General features: G+C 37.8%; 1 protein-coding gene across 2 annotated transcripts in view; it reads left to right on the top strand.

The window, feature by feature from the left end:
- Positions 1-1,497: 1,497 nt before the first annotated feature.
- The window catches only part of LOC146555129 (regulator of G protein signaling 8-like), a 28,056-nt gene continuing 5,749 nt past the window's right edge, over positions 1,498-23,804 (top strand). Inside the window, exons 1-3 of one of the 2 annotated variants that reach the window (XM_085251837.1) lie at positions 1,498-1,724; positions 20,790-20,899; positions 22,502-22,563. In XM_085251837.1, the coding sequence (XP_085107963.1) occupies positions 20,799-20,899; positions 22,502-22,563 (163 nt within the window). In that variant the 5' untranslated portion in view covers positions 1,498-1,724; positions 20,790-20,798. Of the gene's footprint in view, positions 1,725-20,785; positions 20,900-22,501; positions 22,564-23,804 lie in introns of both variants that reach the window. The other variant, XM_085251836.1, reaches the window with a different exon arrangement.

Here is a 23,804-nt window from a genome sequence, read left to right on the forward strand (position 1 = left end):
GCTTTGTGCATCACTACACCTGTACACCTCAAAGCAGCCACACTCCCAGCATGATTATGCACTACTTCTACAACAATTTTAAACTTCCTTTGTACACCTTAATTCTTAATATGTAGTGTACGAGATTCACTTTGCTCTGAAGTGAAAAAGCAGTTTCAGTTGGAATTAATCTTCTTTAACTGATGCCAACACAGCAAGAAAGCAAGCAGTTTAACTTCACTCTCTTGGAGGGGGTTAGTGCATCAGTATGCTTCACACAAAGTACTTATCAAACTGCATAACGTTGCCTGAAACCTCCAGTGCAAAATGTTTTTAACTGGCTTGTAGATTTACTTTCTCAAAAGAATAGTGGTGTAAATTACTCAAGCTGCTAAATCTTTTTACACTTTACCACTGTAACACCGTTTACCCATGTGTGAGTGCACATCCAAAGCTGGAGAAAACGAGACGGGAGGAAACTCAGAGCATGTGCACGTAGGCAGTGCTGTTTAACTGCTTTGTGTGTGTGTGTGCGTCCATGTGCATATGCGTGCATGTGTGTGATTTTATATAACACTTAGTTGCCTATTCAGCAGCAAGAATTATTGGTTCTCAGCCAGACTGCCTTCTTCACACTCTCAGTTCCTTGCAGATCTTATCTTTCTCTTCACGTTGCAGTAAGACAAATAATTTTCACTTTCACTCGCATCTATGTGCCCTAAGCTTGTCATGTGCCGTTTTCCATATGCTTTTGGCTTACAAACAAGTGAAGGTGCAATCCCACTTCTTCCACACATTGTCTTTATGTTTTATCCAAAATTGCACATACGCATAGATAACTGGGCTTCCGTTGACTACCAAATCATGTTATCATCATTGTTCCAGTTTTCCTGAGTGTACACTAGGTTTTGGGTTACGTAATCTTTATTTATTTATTTTAGTTCGTTCGGATGCACAGCTTCTAGTGATTCAGAGGACGGACATTAAAGTGATTGTCTTTTATGCTGATCATGTAAATCAGCATCAAAATGCTTTATTAATCACAGAGGCTTAGGCAAGTATTAAACGCTATATTAAAATGGTTGAATTTCATATGCAGTTTCCTGGCCAGAAAAAGTGAGAGAAAACTGTAAGAAAATTACAAAAAAAAAATTAAATGATTGAATGATAATTCTGTTGCTATCGCCCTAATGTCCTAAAATATCTCACAATCAAACCAATTTCAACAGTTCTTAGAGTGTTAATTTCAAACAAATAGTTTTAGTTTCCTCTTGAGAATTTTGGGTAGTCAACCTTAGGCATCAGTAGCCACGCACAGCTGTATTCCTGTGCTACATTTACGTTCCCATCTTTTCAAACGCAACCTCACTGACATCACCGAACAGCACCTCTCCTCTCCACAGATGTGCTCTGGGCTGTCCTTGGAGATTTCCCCATGAAAACAAAGCTCTCCTCCCCTACGACTCTCTCTCTGTTTCCAGCCCCACTCTCTGCCTCCATCCATCTCAGCTGCTCTCTCCCCCCCACCTCACAATTTCACACCAATGAGCATGCCGCATGTAGCTCCCACTCACTGGCATCAGAAACACTAGATATCTTCAGTGCTGAGCAGTACAGTTTCAAACAAATACACAACAGCATTGGCTAGACGGAGGCTGCGTTCAGCCAAAAGGCACGTTGGGGATAGGCAGTGATAAAAAAGAGGGGGAGAAAGAGTCCAGCTGCTCTCTCACACCGGACTCAAGGTAAAGGATCCATATTAATTTATTGGGTGACAGAGTGTTATGTAATTCTGTTGTAGACACCGAGCTCCAGGCATTATGTAGGTCTTTGTTATTCTTGATGGTTCACAGCACGGATTATTATGTGTAGCTTTGAATGGAGGCTTACTAGTAAATCAGGGAGAACACTGTTGTCTAAGTGATATGACGTCTTTGGGGCTAATATTGGAAACACTAATGAAACTATTATGGGAGAGTAATTGAAGTTATGAACATCAGTGTCATGCAGCTAATTTTAAGGAGTGTTTGTGTACACTGCCAGTCTAAATGTCTTCCTAAGTGTTTTCTTATTTTCACATGCTTTCAATTCCGTTTCCTGTAAGCACTCCTGAAAATCAGTTCACACCCTCCCACTTTCCCTCCCTTGATTCTGGTAGCTCTGAGGGCTTTTCAGTCCAGTAAATGTCACTCAGCACTGCTATCAATAACGGAGAAGGGTTTTGAAGTCTACACAAGTGGCATCTGAGGGTGAGGCTGCATCCTGAACCTTCCTAAACTCCTTTTAATCCTTATTACCTTTTTTCAGCCATTGATTTTATTAACAAAGGGTCAATTCCCCCTAAAATATGGAATGACTTCTTTTTTTTAAATTTCTATCATTTTCCTCTGTGAACCTTTAGCCATTTTTACTTGTACTTGACGAGGAAACCCTATTTTCTGAGAGTCATACTGATAATCTTTTTTAATAGTAGGATCTCTACATTGGAAGGGAGGCTTCACATCCTGTCAGTGGTGGTTCTAGACTCTGGATGGGCAAAGTAAAAAAAAAAAAAAGAACATTAACCCCCAGTAGAAATGCATTTAGTCATTTCAATCAAAAAATGTGCAAAATGTCACTGAAAAATGTGCAAACACATGCAGTTTGTTGGGAATGGGGCAAACAATTTAACGTTATTTTAACGAGATTAACGCTGACAGCACTAGTAAAGTTTAGATTAGTCAGTTTTAACGATGCTACCGTGAGTGTTTTTTGGGCAGTAGTAATAGTAGTAAAGGTACACTGTGTAAAATCTCACCAAAAGATGTCAGTGTATTGCAAATTGCAGTCAACTGAATTCTGTTAGCTTATTGCTCCTAACTAAAGTGCATTATCCTTGTGGCCGGTATAGGACAATCAACTCTGCAAACATAGTGGCCTACACCCACTACAGAAAAACTGGAGGCAATGTATCAGTATGTTTGCAGTGTCAATATGTTGGGTGGGGAAGGAGATTCTATTACCCTTAGTTAGTGAAACTTTGTTGTTAATGTTCTTGAAGGAACACTTAACTAATAAGTTACATACTATGTGAAAATGTAATGAAACTGTTTATCAGAGGGAAAAACTAATGTTTAGCACACTGGCTAAAATTAGCTAACACGTTAGCTTATAACCAGTTGCTGTTGTTGTTCTGTTTTGTTTTGTGTTTTTTGTCCTTGTCAGCTGTTCAGTGACAGGTGGGTCACATGTCTAATCTGCTGACAATACCTAATTTTGACAGTAATAATAAATGAGTACGTTTATGCATGTTTTTATGTGTTAGAGTCCTGAATTCAGTTCAGGATATGAAGTTTCAGATGAGAAGGAAGAGGATAATGCTTTATGTAGATCCTCTGGCTTCACGTTTTTGCTTCTTTGTTTCATCATTTGAGAAGAGGTTCCAATTCATCATAGGTATGAGCCTTCATATCCTGAGTCAGAAACTGCAGGCATGAATTAAAATTTGCCTTCATGCCACACAAATGCCTATAAGAACTACTTACAGTATGTGTCCAGTCTGTTGTTATTTGGATACAATGTGATTAGACAGAGTTCCAGTGCCCATCACTGTATTGCAGTCACTGTATTCAAGATGGGCGGGGCAACATGTTGACTTTCACAAATGCCTGCTCTTAGGTATTTTTAATGGATTATTTTCAAGTGTATGAGGATGAAGAAGTTTTTTGGGAAGATGTTATTACACACTAATCAATGTATTCGTATTTGTACAACACTGTTGTGTCGATAGAGCATATGCCAGAATTGTGTCCCTGTGCACCAGTGATTTAAGGTGAGCATTATGCAATGTACCCAGTTCAATTCCAGTGAGGGAATTCTGTCACGTTTCATTCTCTTTGCTCTCTGTCCTCATGTTCTGTGCCTGTCCCAGCTGCCAGTTGTCACAAAAAAAGAAGAAAAAAAAGGCCTAATCCCTTGGCATTACATTTCCCATAAAAGATTATTTGACTTAACACATTAGTTTTATGTTATTGTATGATTGTCTGACATTGCCTCTACAAATAAAGTACAATCACCATAATGCATTTTGCAGAACATGTTAACAGTTCTGTTGTACTGTAATCTTTTTTTATAAGATTGAAGAAAATCACATATTTTTTAAAATTAGCATTGTCACCACAAGTGCACCACTGTAGCTCAGCAATGGAAGTCAGCGTATTCTTGTTACATTTGTATGAAACACAGTTTTAAATCCTGCTGAAATGAAATGCTTTTAGTAGACACAATATGAGGCCTAGGAGTGAATCAGATTTTCTACAATTCAAAATAAGTCTCTGTAACAAACTGATTACAAAAATGACTGACGGCGGGCTGAGAAAAAGAGACACGCTTACAGCCTGTAGTAGTGAGCAGTTAACCGAACAAAGCGTTTTGACACTTAGGCCAATGAACCCAGGTAAAGCAAGACAAAACACAAAACACTAGACTAGCCTACTGTGAGAAAAAAGACACAGTGGTGAAAAAAACAGAAGAAAAAAAAACTCTAGTCTAGTCACATCTCATCATTTTCAGATTTAGCCCACAGGAGATGACAAGCTCTAATTTTATCACTAAGCAAAATGTTCTCCACTAGCTAATGCAAGTCATTGCCGTGCCCTTATCATCCTAAACATGCGTGTGCTTTTAATAGTTCTGTGCAGCCAGTGACAAGCAGATTTACTTGAGTGTAATCTGACATAGCTCTGAGATAAATACTTGGCCAACGACTGGGCAGCCTTGTTTGCCCTCCCTTTACACCCGAGGTGAGTGACAGTGGTAAGGGCTCCCAGTGGTCACTTGAGAACTGTGGGAGGTGAAAGCAAAGATGTGTAACAGATTATTAAAGCACAGAATGTAAGGATTTCAAGAGGCATACCAGGTTATCACAGTCGGTGTGAATACCTAAAATTTCAAGATCAGCAATGCTTTGACAGAAAACTAATCATCAGCTGTTGCTGGGGTCGACTTTGGTATAAAAAAGCATGAAAGTGTCTGTGTGTCTGTATGTGTGTAATATTGTATATGTAATGCAAAATATTTAATAGCTGTACTTATAAAGCAAAACATTGCCAAAGAAAAGTATCACTAAACTCTGCAGTTGGTTTATTAATGTATCTGATTAAGTTTATTGTTAATCATAAGGTTGATTTACCATGAGCTTAATCAACTTAATGAACCCATAATAAGCACCTAGGTGGACAAAACCATTAGTGCCACGTTAACTATTAGCATTATCCCTGATAGCCAATGTACACCGGTCAAAATGCTTTTGCTACAGCAGCATCAAAATCGGAATGAATTATCCCTCAGAGCAGCAAACTGCTTCAATGAACTGCACTGTTCTAATTCTGGGCTAAGGAAATTATAATGCTCCTCAATATTTTAGTTTGTACTTGTAGAGGTCTTTAGAAGTTGATCATATTGATGCACAAAAGTGGTGACGAGTGTACGTGAGTAATTTTGAAATTAGGAGACACCAAAGAGGGTTCCTGTGATGAGTCCCCCAAAATATCAATCTATCATACTATATATCTAATATGTTTGAGCAAGGACGGTAGGACACCCACACCAATAATTGTCTTTTTAATTATTTCAGTGTTTTCATATTACATTACATTCACTTCTTTCTTTGTAACTTTCAAGAATCTTCATCTTTCTTCTTGGAACTTTATTTTTTAAGGGGAATAGAAAAATAAGAATTTGACTGTTCAATGTAAATCACTGTCTTTATTTCCAACGTGCATAATACAATGAATCATCTAAATTTCTAATATTGGTCCAAAAGAACATCTCTGTTTCTCCTCAGTCCAAACTAATTCTTTCTACAAGTCTGTCTTGCAGCTCCTGCAGCCATCTTTGAACCACATTCAGACATCTTTTTTTGAAGCTTTTATCTAACTCAGTGATGACAGTCCATAACATTAATTTCAGCTGCCAACATAAAACATTAAAAGTGCATGTAGAGTCCTATAAAATTAAAAAAAATAAACAAAGAAATAAAGAATGGCATGCCATTGAAGTGCTTATAACTGAAATCAGCAACCCCACTCTTCTAATGTCTTTGTTGTATAGGTTAAGTAAGAATTGGACTCCAAAAGACATAAGGCTATACAATGATAGTAAAACCTTTTTAGTCAGCCCTTTCCTCACCTGATAATGTAATGAAGACATAGCAGTGAGGTCTCAAGGTTGGAGATTCAGAAGACAGAGGGATCTTTTCTGGAGAACTGCTTCTCCAGTTAACTGTAAAAGAGCTTATGAGAATCCAGGTTGGTGGTGTTCTGGTCCATCACTCAGCCACATTTGGAAAAATATCAAGGCTTTGTGCATTCTCGCCACAAAATTAGGAACTATCAAGTAAAGTTCTAAACAAGCTTGTTCCATTTTGCAAACAAGTTCTGTAAAGGAAGGTATTTAAATATAGTATATTTCAGCAGGAAAAAGCAAAAGTATGTTTGCAAAAGGGGTGCCAAAACTCTCTAAGCCTCTAATTTGCAATACACCACACATCAGATTTGAAAATCTGAAAATAGACCTTTAAAGGTCAGTGCATGCAAGATGGCCCAAAAATTCTCACATAACTAGCACTTTTCAGGAAAAGTGGGTTAACATTCCCCCAGACAAGAAGAACTCTTGGCTGTTACAAAAACTGTTTACAAGCTGTGATACTTGCTGGGGGTGAGGGGGACGGTTACTAAGTACAGACCATGCAGTGTGCCCAAACATTTGCTTCAAGCAATCTTCCTTCTTTGTTACTTTGAAACTGTAAAAGATGGAAATAAAAGAGCAGTGCTGCTCAGGTCAGCCTTTACATATACACTCACAGCCAATGAACTTTTGACCAAACTGGGGGTGACCAAAATTGTGCGTGTCATTATATATTCGCTTGACATGAAAAGTGTAGTAGCACTCATAAAACAGATGGGTCTTTTTTTTCAGGATCCTAAACTAACTGCAATAACAGATAATGTTCTGTGCCCTTAAATGGTCAGTGTTGTACATTTGTATTCTGTCTGAGATTAAGTTATAATCCGCTGGAGCTTGTGAAGTGAACACAGATTATGTTCCTACACAATAAACTAAAAAAGAGAAGCCTGCAGCAGGGAAGTGACAATAATCTGACCGTACATGAATGTACTTTTTTGAGTAAAAGGAAGATGAAAATAGTAACAGGGTGTTATGTACTGAAAAGCCCCTGGGCAGTTCTTACCCCAGGTTGAGTCGTGAGGTGAGTAATGAGCTCAGGTGTTCTCATGGCAGGCCTTGGTGGACTGAGGAACTGTGGCGTTATGGAACATGATTAACTAAATGAAAATTTTAGAAAACTAATCATCAGCTGTTGCTGGGGTCGACTTTGGTATAAAAAAGCATGAAAGTGTCTGTATGTGTGTAATATTGTATATGTAATGCAAAATATTTAATAGCTGTACTTATAAAGCAAAACATTGCCAAAGAAAAGTATCACCAAACTCTGCAGTTTTTTTTATTAATGTATCTGATTAAGTTAATTGTTAATCATAAGGTTGATTTACCATGAGCTTAATCAACTTAATGAACCCATAATAAGCACCTAGGTCAGGGGTCGGCAACCTGAGAGGAGTTTTAGAACTCATTATTGCTTTTAGAATGTTGCTTCTGAGATGGAAGATGTAAAAGTCCATGACTACAAAGTTCTAAATGCAAGAAAAGAATAATAATAATAACAATGATATGACATTTTTTAAGGCACAAAAGAGGGCAGATAATTGTAGTTTTAAAGCTATTTGACTAACCAAGAAAAGATAATAGGATTTCTTTCTTTTTTTTGCTGATTTTGCAACAACATCAAGGTTCGCTACATATCAACACAACTGTACATGCAACTTTAGCTTATGGGTGTGACTATATATAGACCCATTCATTTTTATGGCGATGTCTAAGTTATCAGTCATAAATAGAATAAGTTATAATAAAATGATGAATCCAACAGAAAGAAAAAGAATCAGAAAAATGGACCCAAAACAATTAAACCATCCATCCATCCATTCGCTTCCGCTTATCCTTTTCAGGGTCGCGGGGGGCGCTGGAGCCTATCCCAGCTGTCATAGGGCGAGAGGCGGGGTACACCCTGGACAGGTCACCAGTCTGTCGCAGGGCCAACACACAGGGACAGACAACCGCACATCACACCTAGATTTCATAAATGTATGTTTGGCCCATTGGATTGCTTACATCTGTCCCTGTTTTGTATTTTCTCATGCTTTTTCTTAGTACCGTTTCTACTGCAGAGCATTTTCTGTGCTCCTCTTTTAGTGCTGTCCACACAGCTACCCAGTTACTTGCTGTAGTATTTTAATATTTTTTTTCTTCTATCCTTCACAGTTCATTCACTCATTAATTTACCATTGTACAACCTCTCTACATTCCCTCTACATTTCGAGTTGCTGTTATGCATAAAAGCATGCCACAGTACAATACAATGGAATTACAGTGGGAAACACTGCCTTAAATCCAACAGACTTTACTGTAAACAGCATTCACCAAAGTTATCGGAAAATGGAATGGAACAAAATTCACATGTGAACAAAAAAACAAATTAAATAACTAAAAATAAATTGGCCATTTCTAATGCTTGGTTGAAAACTTTTGCTGGCAAGTCTTAAGCTCATGGATGTCACCAGATGCTGGGTTTCCTCCTTTTTAATACTCGGCCAGGCCTTCACCGCAGCTGCTGTTTGTTTGTGGTCTTTATGTGTGAAGTTTAGTCTTCAAGAAGTAAAATGCATGCTCAGTTGGATTAAGATCATGTGACTAAATTGGGCATTCAATAATATTCCACTTCTTTGCACTTTACATTTTCCATCGGTTGCTTCTGTCCTTTATCACATTATCAATAAACACTAGTGTCACAGTGCACGTCCAAGCCATCACACTGCCTCCACCGTGTTTTACAGATGACGTGATATGCTTTAGACCATGAGCAGTTCCACGCCTTCTCCATACTTTCCATCATTCTGGTAGAGGCTGATCTTGGTTTCATCTTTCCAAACAATGGTTTCCCAGAACTGTGCTGTTTGATTTTTTTATTTATTTATTTATTTTTAGATATTTTTAGCAAAGTCCAATCCAGCCTTTCTATTCTTGAGGCTTATGAGACTATTCTTGATGAGATCGCTCCATTTAAATCAGTGCGATCAACAGCTTACTCAGACCCGTGGATAAACGACTCAACTCGATCAGCTAGGCGACAGTGCAGGAAGGCTGAACGAAAATGGAAAAAAGACAAGTTACAAGTCTCTTTCCTGCTGCTGAGAGAGCGCCTATCTAGATATCAAGCCATCGTAAAAGCCGAAAAATCTAAGTTTCTCGCAAGCATTATTGAGACCAACTCTAATAACCCCCGAACTCTTTTCTCAGTTATTGAATTGGTCTTGAATATCTCCCCCACTTTCCATATAGATAGCTCCATTGAAACTTGCGATAGATTCTTGCAGTTTTTTATTAATAAGATAGAAAGGCTTCGATCTACATCTATCCCATCGCTGTATAATGTCTCATTAACATATACCCCCTCAGCTGCTTTTGACCAGTTTGAGGCTGCATGTCTTAACCAGGTAGAAGAGCTTTGCAATAGCATAAAGACATCATCCTGCCCCTCAGATGGAGTCCCAACCCATTTTCTAAAAAAGATTATTAAGGTAGTCGGTCCTGACATTTTAACTATTTTTAATAGCAGTCTCAGCTCTGGAGTAGTACCAACTGGATACAAGCACGCTGTAGTGCAGCCAGTGCTTAAAAAACCGAATCTTGATTCTTCTGTTTTTGCTCATTTTAGACCTGTCTCCAAGCTACCGTTTCTGTCAAAAATGCTAGAAAGGATTGTATTTGAGCAGCTACAATCCTTTCTAAACAGTCATCATATTTTTGAGAAGTTCCAGTCGGGCTTCAAAACCCACCACAGCACAGAAACTGCCCTCTTAAAAATACTTAATGATATTTTATTAATCACTGACTCAGGAGACCCAGCCGTGCTCCTGCTCCTAGACTTAACTGCAGCCTTTGATACTGTTGACCACAGCATTCTGATCTCCCATTTGGAGCATCAAAGGTATCCCCTTGGAATGGTTTAGGTCGTACCTCTCCAAGAGGACTTTTTCCGTGAGCCTTGATGATTTTATTTCTTCCCCAGCTCCTTTTACTTGTGGTGTCCCGCAGGGATCCGTGTTAGGCCCAATTCTTTTTTCAATCTATATGTTACCCCTAGGTCTAATCTTTAGGAAACATAACATCTGCTTTCACTCATATGCCGATGACACCCAGATTTATCTTCGGTTTAATAGAAACACCTCTACGCCCATGGAATCGTTAGTCAAATCTCTCGACGAAGTTAAAACCTGGATGGCCTCAAACTTTCTTACCTTCAACGAGGAAAAAACAGAGGTAATTATTTTTGGACCAAGCTGTAATTTCAATGCCCCAGATTTGGACTTATGTAACCTAACATGTGCTGTTAAAATGCATGTAAAAAAACCTGGGGGTTCTCTTGAATAGCAAACTTACATTTGAGAAACAAATTAATTCAGTTGTCCAGCGGTCCTTTTTTAAATTAAGGCTCCTATCCAAAGTGAGATCTTTTCTATCCTTTAGAAACTTGGAACGAGCAATTCATGCGTTTGTTTTATCTCAACTGGATTACTGCAATTCACTGTATGTGGGTGTCAGTCAGTCCAGCTTGGCCCGGCTCCAACTTGTACAGAATGCTGCAGCTCGCCTTTTGACTCGTGTGAAGAAACACCAACATATTACTCCGGTGCTTGTTTCCCTTCATTGGTTTCCAGTGCGTTTTAGAATTAAATTCAAAATCTTACTTTTAACTTATAAAGTGCTAAATGGCCAGGCACCGGACTATTTGTCTGACCTTGTGCAGCTGTATACGGCCTCTAGAGCCCTTCGATCAAGTGATCACCTACTCCTTACCAGTGTTGGGAAGGTTACGTTTAAAATGTATTCCATTACAGAATACAGAATACATGCCCCAAAATGTATTCTGTAACGTATTCCGTTACGTTACTCAATGACAGTAACGTATTGTGAATACTTTGGATTACTTAATATATTATCATGCTTTTTACAACAACGTGAATGTACTATTGCTGTGTGATTTATTACTATTACTGAAGGTCCGCGACTCCGAACTGTAGTAAAGGGACCTCTGACTAATACGGCGGGGTCCCTGTCGGCTCGTAGCCGAAAACTAGCTTTACTTTGTTGTCTGGGTCAACTTTTATTGCGAGAGACAGAGAGAGGCGTTGAAAGGCTGCTCCAACGGAACTTATTGTTTTCGGAGGAAAACACGAACACGGTGTACAGTCGAGTCTTAATAGCTTACTTACAACTGGGCTCGTCAGGCACTCTTCTTGGCTGCAGTGGTTATTATTATATTTACATGCTTCCAGCTCCCGTTTTTGCTCGATGACAACTCGTACCTTTCCACTCCCCTTTTTCGCCCTCCTCGCGCTCACAGACCCATAACGTGTATGGCAGTCCATTCTCCCTGCAACACGGACTACATTGCCCATGATGCTACATTCTTTAGAGCTATGCTTGTAGCATTCTGCCTGTTAACTTAGCACAACAACAACAACAATGAAAAGGCGCTCTCTCACCCAGGAAACACACAGTCGCAGAGAGAGAGAGAGCGTCGCCCTGTAACCATGGCAACCGCAACGCTGCCACCTGGAACAACAGAACGTAGCTGTCAAACAAAACCCAAACAGTCCTGACCCGCGACAAAATGAAACAGGAAAGTACCGCCATGTAATCCATTTATTTCAAAAAAGTAACTGTATTCTGAATACCACCTTTTTAAACTGTAACTGTAACGGAATACAGTTACTCATATTTTGTATTTTAAATACGTAACGGCGGTACATGTATTCCGTTACTCCCCAACACTGCTCCTTACTTTACATAAGTCTAGGATGGTTCATAGAGGAGATCGGGCATTTGCAGTTGTGGCACCGAAAATGTGGAACGATCTACCTCTCCACATTAGAAAGGCCCCAACTGTTACTCTTTTTAAATCGCATCTTAAAACATATTTTTTTACTCTGGCTTTCGAAACAGTAGGAGAGTTACCAATTCTTTTATCCTAATCTGTTTTTAATTTTTGTCAGTTGTTGTTGTTAATGTCACTGTTTAATTGTTATGTTGTACAGCACTTTGGTCAACGCCCTGTTGTTATTAAATGTGCTTTATAAATGAATAAAATGAAATGAGTGACTTGCACCTTGCAGTGAACTCTCTGTATTTACTTTCATGCCATCTTTTCTTTATGGTAGGCTTGGTAGATACTCCTTCAGAGTGTTGTTCACTTCTGTGATCATTCACCACTGTTGTCTTCTGTGGACATCCAGGTCTTTTTGCATTCCCGAGTTCACCAGTGCTTTCATTCTTTCACAGGATGTACCAAATTGTAGATTTGGCCACTGCTACTATTGTAGCAATTTCTCTCAATTTTTGTAGCCTAAGGGTGGCTTTTTTCACCTGCATGGGGACCTCCTTTGACTGAATGTTGTCTGTCCATAGCAAAATATACACCACACCTCAAATCAACTCCAGGCCAAATATGTTTCTGTAACCAGTTAAAAAAACTAAACTTTTTTCAGTGTCCAAACATATATAGACTTAACTCTATATCAGAAAACAGTCCTTATTTTCTCTTTAACACTTTGATTATCACCTATTCATTTTTTTGTTGAACTGGCTTTCAATTCTGACAACAGAAAGAATCTAGTCTGCAGACATTTCTGGAACAGAATGGCAGCTAACAGTTCTTCAGGGCAATGCATGTTGTGAATTGGCCTGTCCTGAGACCAGTAATAAAACGGAAATCGGCCATGATTTCTCTTTCTGTTGTTGCTAAAGGTGGCAACACATCAGATGGTCTGACACATACTTCTGTGGGCAGTCGGTTTTCCGCTCTCGTGGCCAAGTGTACACAAATGCACACAGGCGAAGGCACAAGTGCAAGACCACAGCTGTGCTACTGTGACTCAAGTATCAAATCTGACAAGTTTGCAGCAGAGAGGGAACGGACATGGATGGACTTGCCAAAGCTGAACTGCCGAGAAGTCACCCTTATAACTTGTCATCTGAGTCACAGTGCATCTTAATTAGCCCGAAAACAGCAAAAACAGGCTTATGTAATGAATGGAGAGTAGCGCTAGACAAACAATCGCACTTTGATTGTGACATTTGGCAGCAGACTAGCCAATATTTGAGAGTTTTCTAGTACTTTGGGGATTTGAATGACAAAAGAAAATACTTTCTTTTGTTGTTTCTTCACTAATAATTTAAGCATAATATTAGCACTCCAGTAGCATTTCTCCTTCTATCTATGTACTAAATGTATGTACATAAAAAGATTCTGTGTGATTTTTCTTGCCATACTTGGTCCAGAAGAACTTGCTGAATCGTTAAAGAGTATTTTTGACTTGTTCTCTAAAGCGCGAGAGGTCCACACACACACATCAAGGTGACACAGTGCCACAGAAGCAAATCAGCCAGGATGCATAAGTGGTTCTTCAGAGATAACATAAGCAACTGTACACTTTCCTTAATGTGTGTGAAAAAGAGTGAGTGTAAGGCTGACAGTGAGTGAGTGGAGTAATTAAGCAACTCATAGATCCATTAATTAAAAGATGTGTGAATGCCAGTTCCTGTGTGGATGTGAAGTACTCAAATGATATTGTGATGTGGTGATACTGAGACAAAGAACTAAGATTTTTTTTATGAGTGAAAAAATAATAGCATAAGTAACATTGCATAATATATTGTTTATGTAATATAAATATCATATAAAATAGGCATATAATAATAACTATATATTTTTCAAATGCTTTTCTTTATGATGATTATTAATGACAGTACTACAGACACTGCAAAATCATTGTTTTTAAAGGATGGCTCTATTATGAACATGACTATACACAACAGACTGAGCCGAGGAGCAAAAAGTGTCCATATTATATAATTTACAAAAATAGAACTACAGCAGCTGGTTATTTTGGCGTATGAACCACTCAGGAACAACCTTAACAAGTCTCATGTCCTAAGTAATCAGTGCAAGAGTTCCCCTCATAATAGACCATTTTACTGACATCTAACATGGTCTGGGGTTTAAAAGGTTTTATATAATACTAACAAATAGTGGGAAGGCTGAGTCACCCTGCTAAAAGTGAAACAGTTCCTCATTATTTCAATCAGTGTTATGTGTGGCCTAGACAGTGACATATTCAGAGTTGTTTCTTTAATTTAATGGCAAGATAGACAGCTCTTACTGGAACTGGAATGACCTGTCACACAATGTGAGCTCTACAAAGCATTGGGAGTTAATGTTGTTACACATTTTACGTTAGTTTATATGATTGTCTTATTTTTTCTTTTAAGGCTCTTATTTAAAAGAGTGTTTTTGAATGAATATATTTTTGAAAATATATTTTCAAAATGAGACATATTTTCAAAATAATTACTTATTTTAATCCTCTTAGCTCTTATTATGAGCTTTGATTTTTAATTTTTTTTAAATTAGACTAAACATTTGATATTCAGGGTAGAGTTTTAGGCATTGGTAACCTGTCCATGATGGTAGACATGGAGACCACACTTTCAGATAAATTCAACACCCTAGTTGGATAAGCAGTCGAGTATGGATGGATGCATGGGTTGTTAGATGGATGTCTGGCTTTGGAGAGGTGACACAGTATTGTAGGATTTCTAGAGTTTTTATTTTCAATTTTTAGAGTACTTCTAAAAGTAGAAGTAGACGCAGAATAGCAGTAGTGGCAATCAAGAAGAGACAAACCTATGGTGGAAAACAATAACTTTACAATAATGGGAAACATATAAATGTTGGAATAAAGTGTGAGTGTCTTTTAGCAAAACAGAGTGCCGAAACAGTATGACGTATGCTGTGAGATGGGCTCGGAAGCAGGAAGAAAATGTAAGAGCAATGTATAAAACTTTAACTTGACAGGCTGCTATTTTTACTGGCACTCAACAGGAACAAGAGCAGGGATGTGATCTGTGCATAAGATTATCTTCTCTTAACTTGAGAGATGACCTGACACGCATGCCCTCTGCTTTTAACGTCAACGCAGCGTCACCAGGGCCCTGTACATGTACCCTACGCGGTCATGCAGTGTATAGAATAGTACAACATAATTTTTTTAATCAATACGGTCCCTCTCCTTAGCACCAAATAAATGCATTTTACCAATATACACCAGCATGCTGACTAGTAGAAAATCTTTGGATGAATATGCTATATGTACATCAATCTAATCCCTTTTTACAGGATTTGTTTAAAAGCTGATACTACACACATACAGTGTATAGAACTGCAGAGTGTTTCTTGTCGGCATGCAAAAATGAGGACATGGAGAGACGTCTTAAAACCTGCATTGCACCAAGTTAGGTAACATCAAAGAATATTCATATACATACACACACACAGTCGCAGCTTCCATGATCTACATTTTAACATCTTAATCCACCAACCCCACCAGGGAACTCAGACACTGGAAGTCTAGCGGATGCTTCCTGTACTTTTAGATTCACGAGGCGTACTTGTGTGTATCCGAGGCATTCGAGCGCTGTTGCTGTTTTTAGCCTCCTTCCTCCAGGAGCCAGCCTTGCTGCATGGCTGAATAGAACATGCACTGCTTCCCCCTGACTACACGGATTTGTCAGGGGTTTTTATAAATAGCTCAGTGGTAGCAGCAGCACGTGTCTGCATCATACTGCAGATGAAGAATGTACCTCACAACAGCCACGGACATACAGATTTGTCTAAACAAAGAAGAGGCAGGGAGAAAAGACAGGAGGAGGGCATCTGTTGCCATGATACTGACAATTTTATCACTCACCAAACAAGCTTATCAATATATAAATGTCTCTCCTTATCAATTTCACTTGATGGCCTCTGCCTGCTAAAGAATGGCACGGGCACACAAACAAAATCTAACTATAATGCATAGTTTCTAATGGATGAAAGCTGCTGCCTAACGTGCCAGTATTTCAAATTTAAATGCTCGAGTATTATTGCCAAACATGAATTCATGACCAGATGCGTTTCAATTTAAATCACTAATTGCGATCTAAAGGCAATATGTTCAATATATTATGCAATCTGCATGAAATAACCTTTCATTTTCACTGATCATAAAGGGGATGATTAAATGACTGCACTGTTTTGCAGGAAGTGCCATTTAAAAGCATAGCTTGGTTTCTACAAATTATGTTAAGTAAAGTAGCAAATAAGTAATGTCGACACTCCCCATTTGTGCTCTAACCTTGGCAGATCTGGTTTCTTGTGCACCACTAAAATGGATTGAATCCCAATCAATTCTCTAACTAGTCTTCATTCTCTTGGAGAGCATTTTAAGTGAGATTTGTTGTGAGTCTTGCAGCTTTGCGTCATTGTTTATGTCTGCTAAGTGCACCCTTCTCAGTTTTCTCACTTTTATACTGCTTTTGTAAAATTCACTCACAGACTATTATTAATTAATTACTACTATTATTAATTGACACCTAAGGATGTTCACTCATTTCCTTTTTTTAATCACCTGTTTGAGTGAACAACACTTTTGTGATTTACTAGTAGGCCATGCTACTACATTTGAAAAGTTCATCACTGCAAACACGACTCTGTTGACTGCAGTGCACCGTTTGCTCTGCTGGCTAGAAGGTCTCTTACTTTACAGCACCTGCAGCAAGTGGATTTGGGGTTTACTTGCAGCATTTATTGAAATTTATTGAAGAAGCAGCTGATTACGTTAGATATTTATTGCCACAAACTGCTTGGCAAATATAATATTTGTAAAAGAGGAGCTTATAAACACTATTGTTTTATTATTCATGTAGGAAAGCATGTGCATTACCTTTTGCTGTTTCCACACACCTAAATGCCCTGTGCACGCCCTCTGCCACTAATAGAATTAAATAAAATGTGAAAAACATTTGATTTTAATCTCAAAGAAACAGCCTGGTTATTCTTTTAAGCCAAGAAAATATGAGACAAAGCTAAGCTTTTTAATAATGTAAGTCAAAATTTAAATGGAATAGAAATGACTATGTTGCTGAATATGAATAAGTATTCCCAAATTGAATTTAATAACAGACAGTACTAAATAGAAATACATTATGCTTTCATGTCAGCTTGGAACTGAAAACGGGTTTGAATCAAACATATACACAAGTAAATGGATTTGGTGATTACATTACTTCAGTGATAAAAAAAAAAAAGTTAGCACCTTCTGCAATGTATAGATCTATGTTTCCGTGTTCCACACCTGATTTAAGGCTACTTGACACATGTACATTTCCATCCAGGTGATGGAATTTACCAATCCTATTACCATTGAACACTTAAGCTCATATATTTCAATTGGTTGCTTATATACACATCAACTCTTATGAAATCTTCACCTATATGGCAGATCCAAATCAAAATCCTACAAGTGAAGAACTGCAAGGCCAAAACACATGTAAGAGAGCTTAAAGGGAAGTATTTTTAAGTATCTGAAACTATGTTTCTTTAGCTTAATGAGACCAAATACTCCTACTGCATCAGAGGAATCGGCAGCAATCTGGTGGATGTTAATAGGTTTAAAGCTTTGCATCATCTTGTGGGGGAAATTGTGTGTAAAAGCTGCTTAACAGCCACTAAATTTGACAATTTTGATTTAAAAAATGACATTACAAATTTGTCATGTGATATTTTAAAGTTTAATCTTTCTGGTGTTATTGCTATATTTGTTTCATTCTAACATCAGTCTTTTTTTTAAATGTTCCTAACTACTGACGCACAACTCAGCCCTCACTAGTGATCTTTACTTAACTACAAGTCTATACATAGTCTATCATGTTTAAAATATCCCTGCCTATTATTTTAGCTTTCCTCTCTGAAAATGATTTTTCAATAATACCTTGTGTTAAGTGCACCTTGAGATTATGACTCATATAGATGACACATAAGCTGCCTTTCTAGTTGAGTGGATTTGTTTTATATATAACATCCGATATATAACTTGGGCGTTTCTGGGGCAAGCTGCATCACATCTGCAGTGCATCTGAAACAACCCGCCTACAGTCTTTATTTAGATTTACGTTTGATGAATAGAAAAGGTTTTTGACAGAGCATTAACTCTTAACTGAAACCCAAACAAATCTGTCAGTGCGCAATCTTCTAGGTTTCATTGATTGTTTTGTAACCTCATGTTGTCCTCTGTGAACATAGATTTATTTCACTGGCTTACCTCTTCCACTTAATGGCAGAGTGCTGAACAAATTTCATTAAATAGCAATACCACAAACCTTCTGCATTAGTGCAGCCCAAACATAAGTGAACGTACACTCTCTTACATGCATGCAACCCCTCAAAACACCCAGGAGTGGATAGATGGAAAACAAAAAGTGATATTTTAAAGAGCTTTGGAATTCATGTGGTGGACGAAGCCCATTATGTCCAACAAATGGATTTCGGTCAGCTAATAAACAGTACATTTCATGCAATGTTCCCACTTCAAGGTCCAAACATCAAAACAATCCAGTGCTCCAACTCCTCTGCTGCACTGATATCATCGAAGAAAAAGGGACACTAAACTGGGATAATGGCTTTTTATGATGGATGGACAACTACAATGGAAAGAAGGATGGAGACACAAGCTGCTTGAGTCATTCTAAAGCTCAACAGTGTCTAATAAAGTAGCCCACTCTGGAAATGTTTACAAACCAGGACTATCACCAAAGCCAAGCAAACATCCTGTAGATGTAACACTGTAACAAAGTGAGTGGACAAGACAAATCTTTACCCAAATACGTGCTACTGTCAGCAGCTGTTTACCGTAGATCAGCTGAAAGACTGGAAACAAACAAAGAGTGACTTTATTTGGCTTTTATTACAGATAAAACAAAAGTCATGCAATCATCTGGTAAAGTGTCAAAGACGGTAGGGACAATGATACTTTTCCGCACCTCTTTATCTTTGGATTCAAGGTTTTTCAGTCACAAAGGTGCCACAGTTGAATAGAATCAAGAACCTAGTCACTGAGTCTGTATTTGCAAACAATAAGTCCATTTGTGTGTTCCATGCTCAAATGTATGTGTGGAAGTGGAAGTGTTTACCAACGACAACAACTCAGTCACCAAGAAAAAAAGCCACATAAAGTCACCAATGTTTCTCCAAAACTCCTCTTGGCATTCACATCGGGACAAAAACTGTGTGCTGGGAGCTTCGTAGTATGAGCTTCCACGGCAGAGCAGCTTCTCCAGGTGTAACGTGTAGGTAGCTCAGTATTTTTGTTCATGTAATGTATAACAACTGATAGATAACTAGTTTAGCTTTTTTCCAGTTAGCAAACTAAGTATTTTATGAAAATTAAAATCTGAAATTTAATGAATGATCTACAATATCAAGACATGGTGAAAGCCAAATTACACAAATATATAATATATAATAAATATAGCATAGAATTATTAGTTAGGGTACGTCTTTTCCTCAGTGATGACAGACATCACTGGATTTAAATACACAGTATTTAAGCACAGTAGCATTTTACAGTTAAAATTATGTAAGGAAGTAAGTAGTACTAATGACAACACTGAGACTTAATAACAGTTTATTGAGACTATCCGTATAGACTTACTTTTAAAAAACAGCATCTTTATAACCATGCCCCATCTGGAGTGACCCATCTGTCCCAGAGGCAGAACAGTGACAAATTGTACATGGCAGCAGCAGTGTACAAATGAAACAGGACAGACTGTGATGAGAGATGGCGATATGGTTTGTTTCAGTGTGGTCCATGAGAGATGCTGTTTTTTTCTTTTGTTGGGGGTTGGGTGTGGGCGATGGGGGTGGGGTGAGTGTTAATACACAGTGGGGCTTTTAAAGACTCCCCACATGTTGAATGGTCATCTAAATACTATAAACATGATACATTTATAGAGAAATCACAAATAAGCCTAGCTATTGGGTGGGAGTTCTATCACTGTGATTGGTTTAATGGTAATAAATAAGATGATGAGCAGAATAGCGGCAAAAATAAATTTTTTATTTGTTTTATTATCTATAGTGCAGGTAAAATGATCAGAAAAATTGAAAAATGAAAAATCTTTACTTTTCACACTCTGTGAAAATCATTTTAAACTTTGCATTACGTGCATTATACAGCCACACCAAAACACCTTCTCAGGAAGGGAAGTTGGGTATCAGTGATGTTTGAAGCTTCATTCTGAATGAGGCAGAGCCATTGCATATGGAGTTGCACCTGTTGTCCATGTTTAGTCCTGTCTTTTGGATTCAGTTGGCCTGCATCTTGTTTCTTTATGATCAGCTTATTCAGCAGGCCATCCATCAACATTTGAGAACATAAATACATCATCTGAAGGAACAGCCCAATTACGCAAAGACAAAACATATGATTAGCCACCTTGGCAACAGCAACTATGTAAGAGCAAGGTTCTTGATAGCAGAGGTGTTTCTGGTATATTATAAATAGCATGGCACAGGGAAAAGCAAGAAGGGGTTGGGGGGAGGGGGTCCAGTGGAGAAGGTTGGAGTTGTGTTGTGGTTAAAGTGCTGTGAATGATTTTGGAGCACAGGTTCAGTCCTGATGCAGGTAGTGTTACATAAAGTGGCGACTCTTGCAAAGTACCAAGACAATATGGAAAATGATGCAAAAGTCAGTTTTCATGATTTAAAAAATAAATGTTGAAAACCATTAAATACTGTGTTCTTTTTCAGCAAGATTTGCACCATGAAGACCAGACTAGGCTGCCTGTCCCACAAATCTGACTCCTACAATGACTTCTCAGAATTCCTGCCTCCAGCCCACGAAACCACAGCCAGGTGTCTGAAGTGAGTTTGCCAGAAAACAAGCCTTCCTGTGCTGGTTTTATAAGACTACAAATTATTTTTGTGCTTGACCTGTTGTTGTGTGAAATAATTAGAATTATCAGACCTTTCAAGGAAAAGTTGCCTTTAAGACTTTCTTTAATTTGAGGTGATATGAATGTAATTTATTGCTTTCCATTTGAGCAGTATGTCGGCAAAAGTATTATACATTCTGAGAATGACACAAGTATTATTTTTATTATTATAGTTATTATTATTAATGCAAGTCCTAAGTCATAACATATTTGCAAGAATCACCCTTGGCATTTACTAGAGGAGATAACTTCAGCGGTGCATGTCCCGCTGTAATGACTGTTTGAATGTTACTGCTGCACTAAACCATTGTTTGTTTGTCTGCCCAACCTAAGTTGGCAAACAAATGCACTTTAGGCTTCGAAACTGTCTGATTCTTATCTATATCAGATATTATGATATCATCATATTGCCTAGCACCCACCTATCAACTGGCTGAAATTTATAGCATGTATAGCATTTTATAACATTGTCTTTGGTCAGTTTAATTTCACCACAATGACATGTAATATATCAAAATAATATAATAATATTATATAATGTTAAATATAACCATTTTTGGTATTTCCAAATTGTGTTTACGGCCTCGAAATTACATTATATCATATGACATATTATGAAGTCAAGCTTACTGTACTTTGGGGTTACATCAAAACTTTAATGTTGGATCAGTAACCTTCTAAATGTATGTTAGGCGATGGCATTTCAAGCCGTGTGAATTGATCTAGCCAACCTTCCAGTCTTTTTTTAAAGCATGTCCAAGAAATTTCTTTGTCAGGTGCATGTTACTCATATGTACAGGTTCACCATAATGCATGTAAATACAGATTCATGGTGGAAATGAAAAAGTCCTCTTTTATAGATCTGCTTACAAAGTATTTCATTGAATTTAATCTTGCATGCCACTTTTTATGATTTTTATTCTTTTGACAATGAAACACACAGTCCCTTAATCATATATAGATTACTTACTTACATGTTGCTGCATATAAATGGACATTGAGTTCCATATTTATCTTCATATATATATATATATATAAATACTCCATTTTTTAAAAATCTTTTCTCAATGTCATTAACTGTATGAGCTGAACGCACAGGCAGAGCAAACTGTACAGCATAATTGTCTGTTTAGCATAGACCTTTTTGCACTTAGGCTAGTAGTAATCAAGTAAATATTATTTTGGCCAGTTGGAAAAAAGGTACACTGTCAGATGTTCTAACACATCCTCACTAAAGTAACTTGTGGCATTGTTTTAAAATATTTCAGACTGCTTTGCACATGCTGTGGAAGACATTAATCATTTAATTGTAGCTCTGTTGTCTCCTCCAATCTTTAAAAGTAACCTGTTATTTGAAATATTTTATGGCCTTGAGAAGAAGAATTAGTATGAGGAGGAATTAATCATGCATTAAACTCAGTTGCCATTCAAGAATTTATATAAAACACTGCAGGGGACTCAAAATGCATTAAAGCATAGTTGTTGATTAGCATGTAATTGAGGCACTTCTTTTTGTCTTTCTCTCCATCAGACTATCAACCGATGAAGTTGTTCGATGGTCTGAATCATTCGATAACCTCCTCACTCATAAGTGTAAGTGAACACTTTCTATTTTCTGAGGGAACAGTTCATACTGCACAGAACACTCATAGCCAGCCCCAAGAAAATGAAAGCCACCTTATACAGAAGTAAACAAGCCCCTACCAGTTTCGTTAATACTTTCCTTTTTTCACTCAGGAAAAACAAATTTTACTGTTCTCCTCTCAAGCCCATGTTATGCAAGTGTGTCATTTCTTTGTTGTTAAGAGTCCGTGCCGCATAATGAGTCACATCCTCGTCTTTGACCTTCCCCTTGGACCAAAAAGACAGCAGCACGCACTCACAACTCACATGTCTGTCTGCACAAATGGGTCATGGATTTATTTTCTGCTGACAAGCCATGTGACGTAGCATCTTTGACAGAAAACTCTAAACTAAAAGAGTAAAGGGCACATTCATTTGGTGAGAGTCGGATCAACTCAAATCAAATTCGAACATTTTCCTCCTACAATTAGGATGCTCGTGTCTTGCTGAACCTCAAAGGTCAAATCAATTTTTTTTTACTGATATAGAAATCAATCGTCGTTTGTAGGAAGTGAACGTTTAATCTAGGCTGATTGAGGTCCTATCCACGTTTCCTGGAACAACTCAAAATCTTGGGTCAGTCAACTAGTACTGGATGAGTTTAATGATACCTTTGGGACTGTTGACCCCCAAGTAACATTTGATGAGCTGACAGCTTTGTCTTCCTTATTGTACGTATGCATACATGTACATAGATCAAGCACACAATTTACAACATATGCTTCCCTAAAAATGGTAATAAAAACACTGTATACCTGTCCAGTTATATGACCAATGATTGTGGCAATAATGTGTCAGTATCTGTAGCAAGGTGAGAGAAATACTATAAAAAAAAATTTTTGATAAAGAAACACATGAGGTTATAACTAGCTATTTGTTTGTCTTTTTTTTGCCAATTCATTTGCCAAATATTGTCTCAAATAATTAAAATCATTGTTTTGTTATACATGAATATAACCAAAGATGAGTGAGCTTGAACTGCTGGATATTGGGTGAATGATGAATGTCTAAAACCATAACGTGATTATCCCAGTAGTTCGATTACAGGAAAGGTTTAGGGTGTCCATCATTGTATCATTTCACTTTTTTAAAGTTCACCCAGGACCATCTTTATTTTTAGTGTCCTTGCTAACTAAATGTCAATCCACAGTTACCCTCTTTTTTTGTTTTTTAATTGAAATGCTAGGTGAATGCTTTAGCTGGGTGTCTGT

This window comes from Mchenga conophoros, linkage group LG17 (assembly GCF_057382185.1).
Source record: "Mchenga conophoros isolate Kocher_MC1m ecotype Shallow Benthic linkage group LG17, M_conophoros_male_GT1.1, whole genome shotgun sequence".
NCBI lineage: Eukaryota > Metazoa > Chordata > Actinopteri > Cichliformes > Cichlidae > Mchenga > Mchenga conophoros.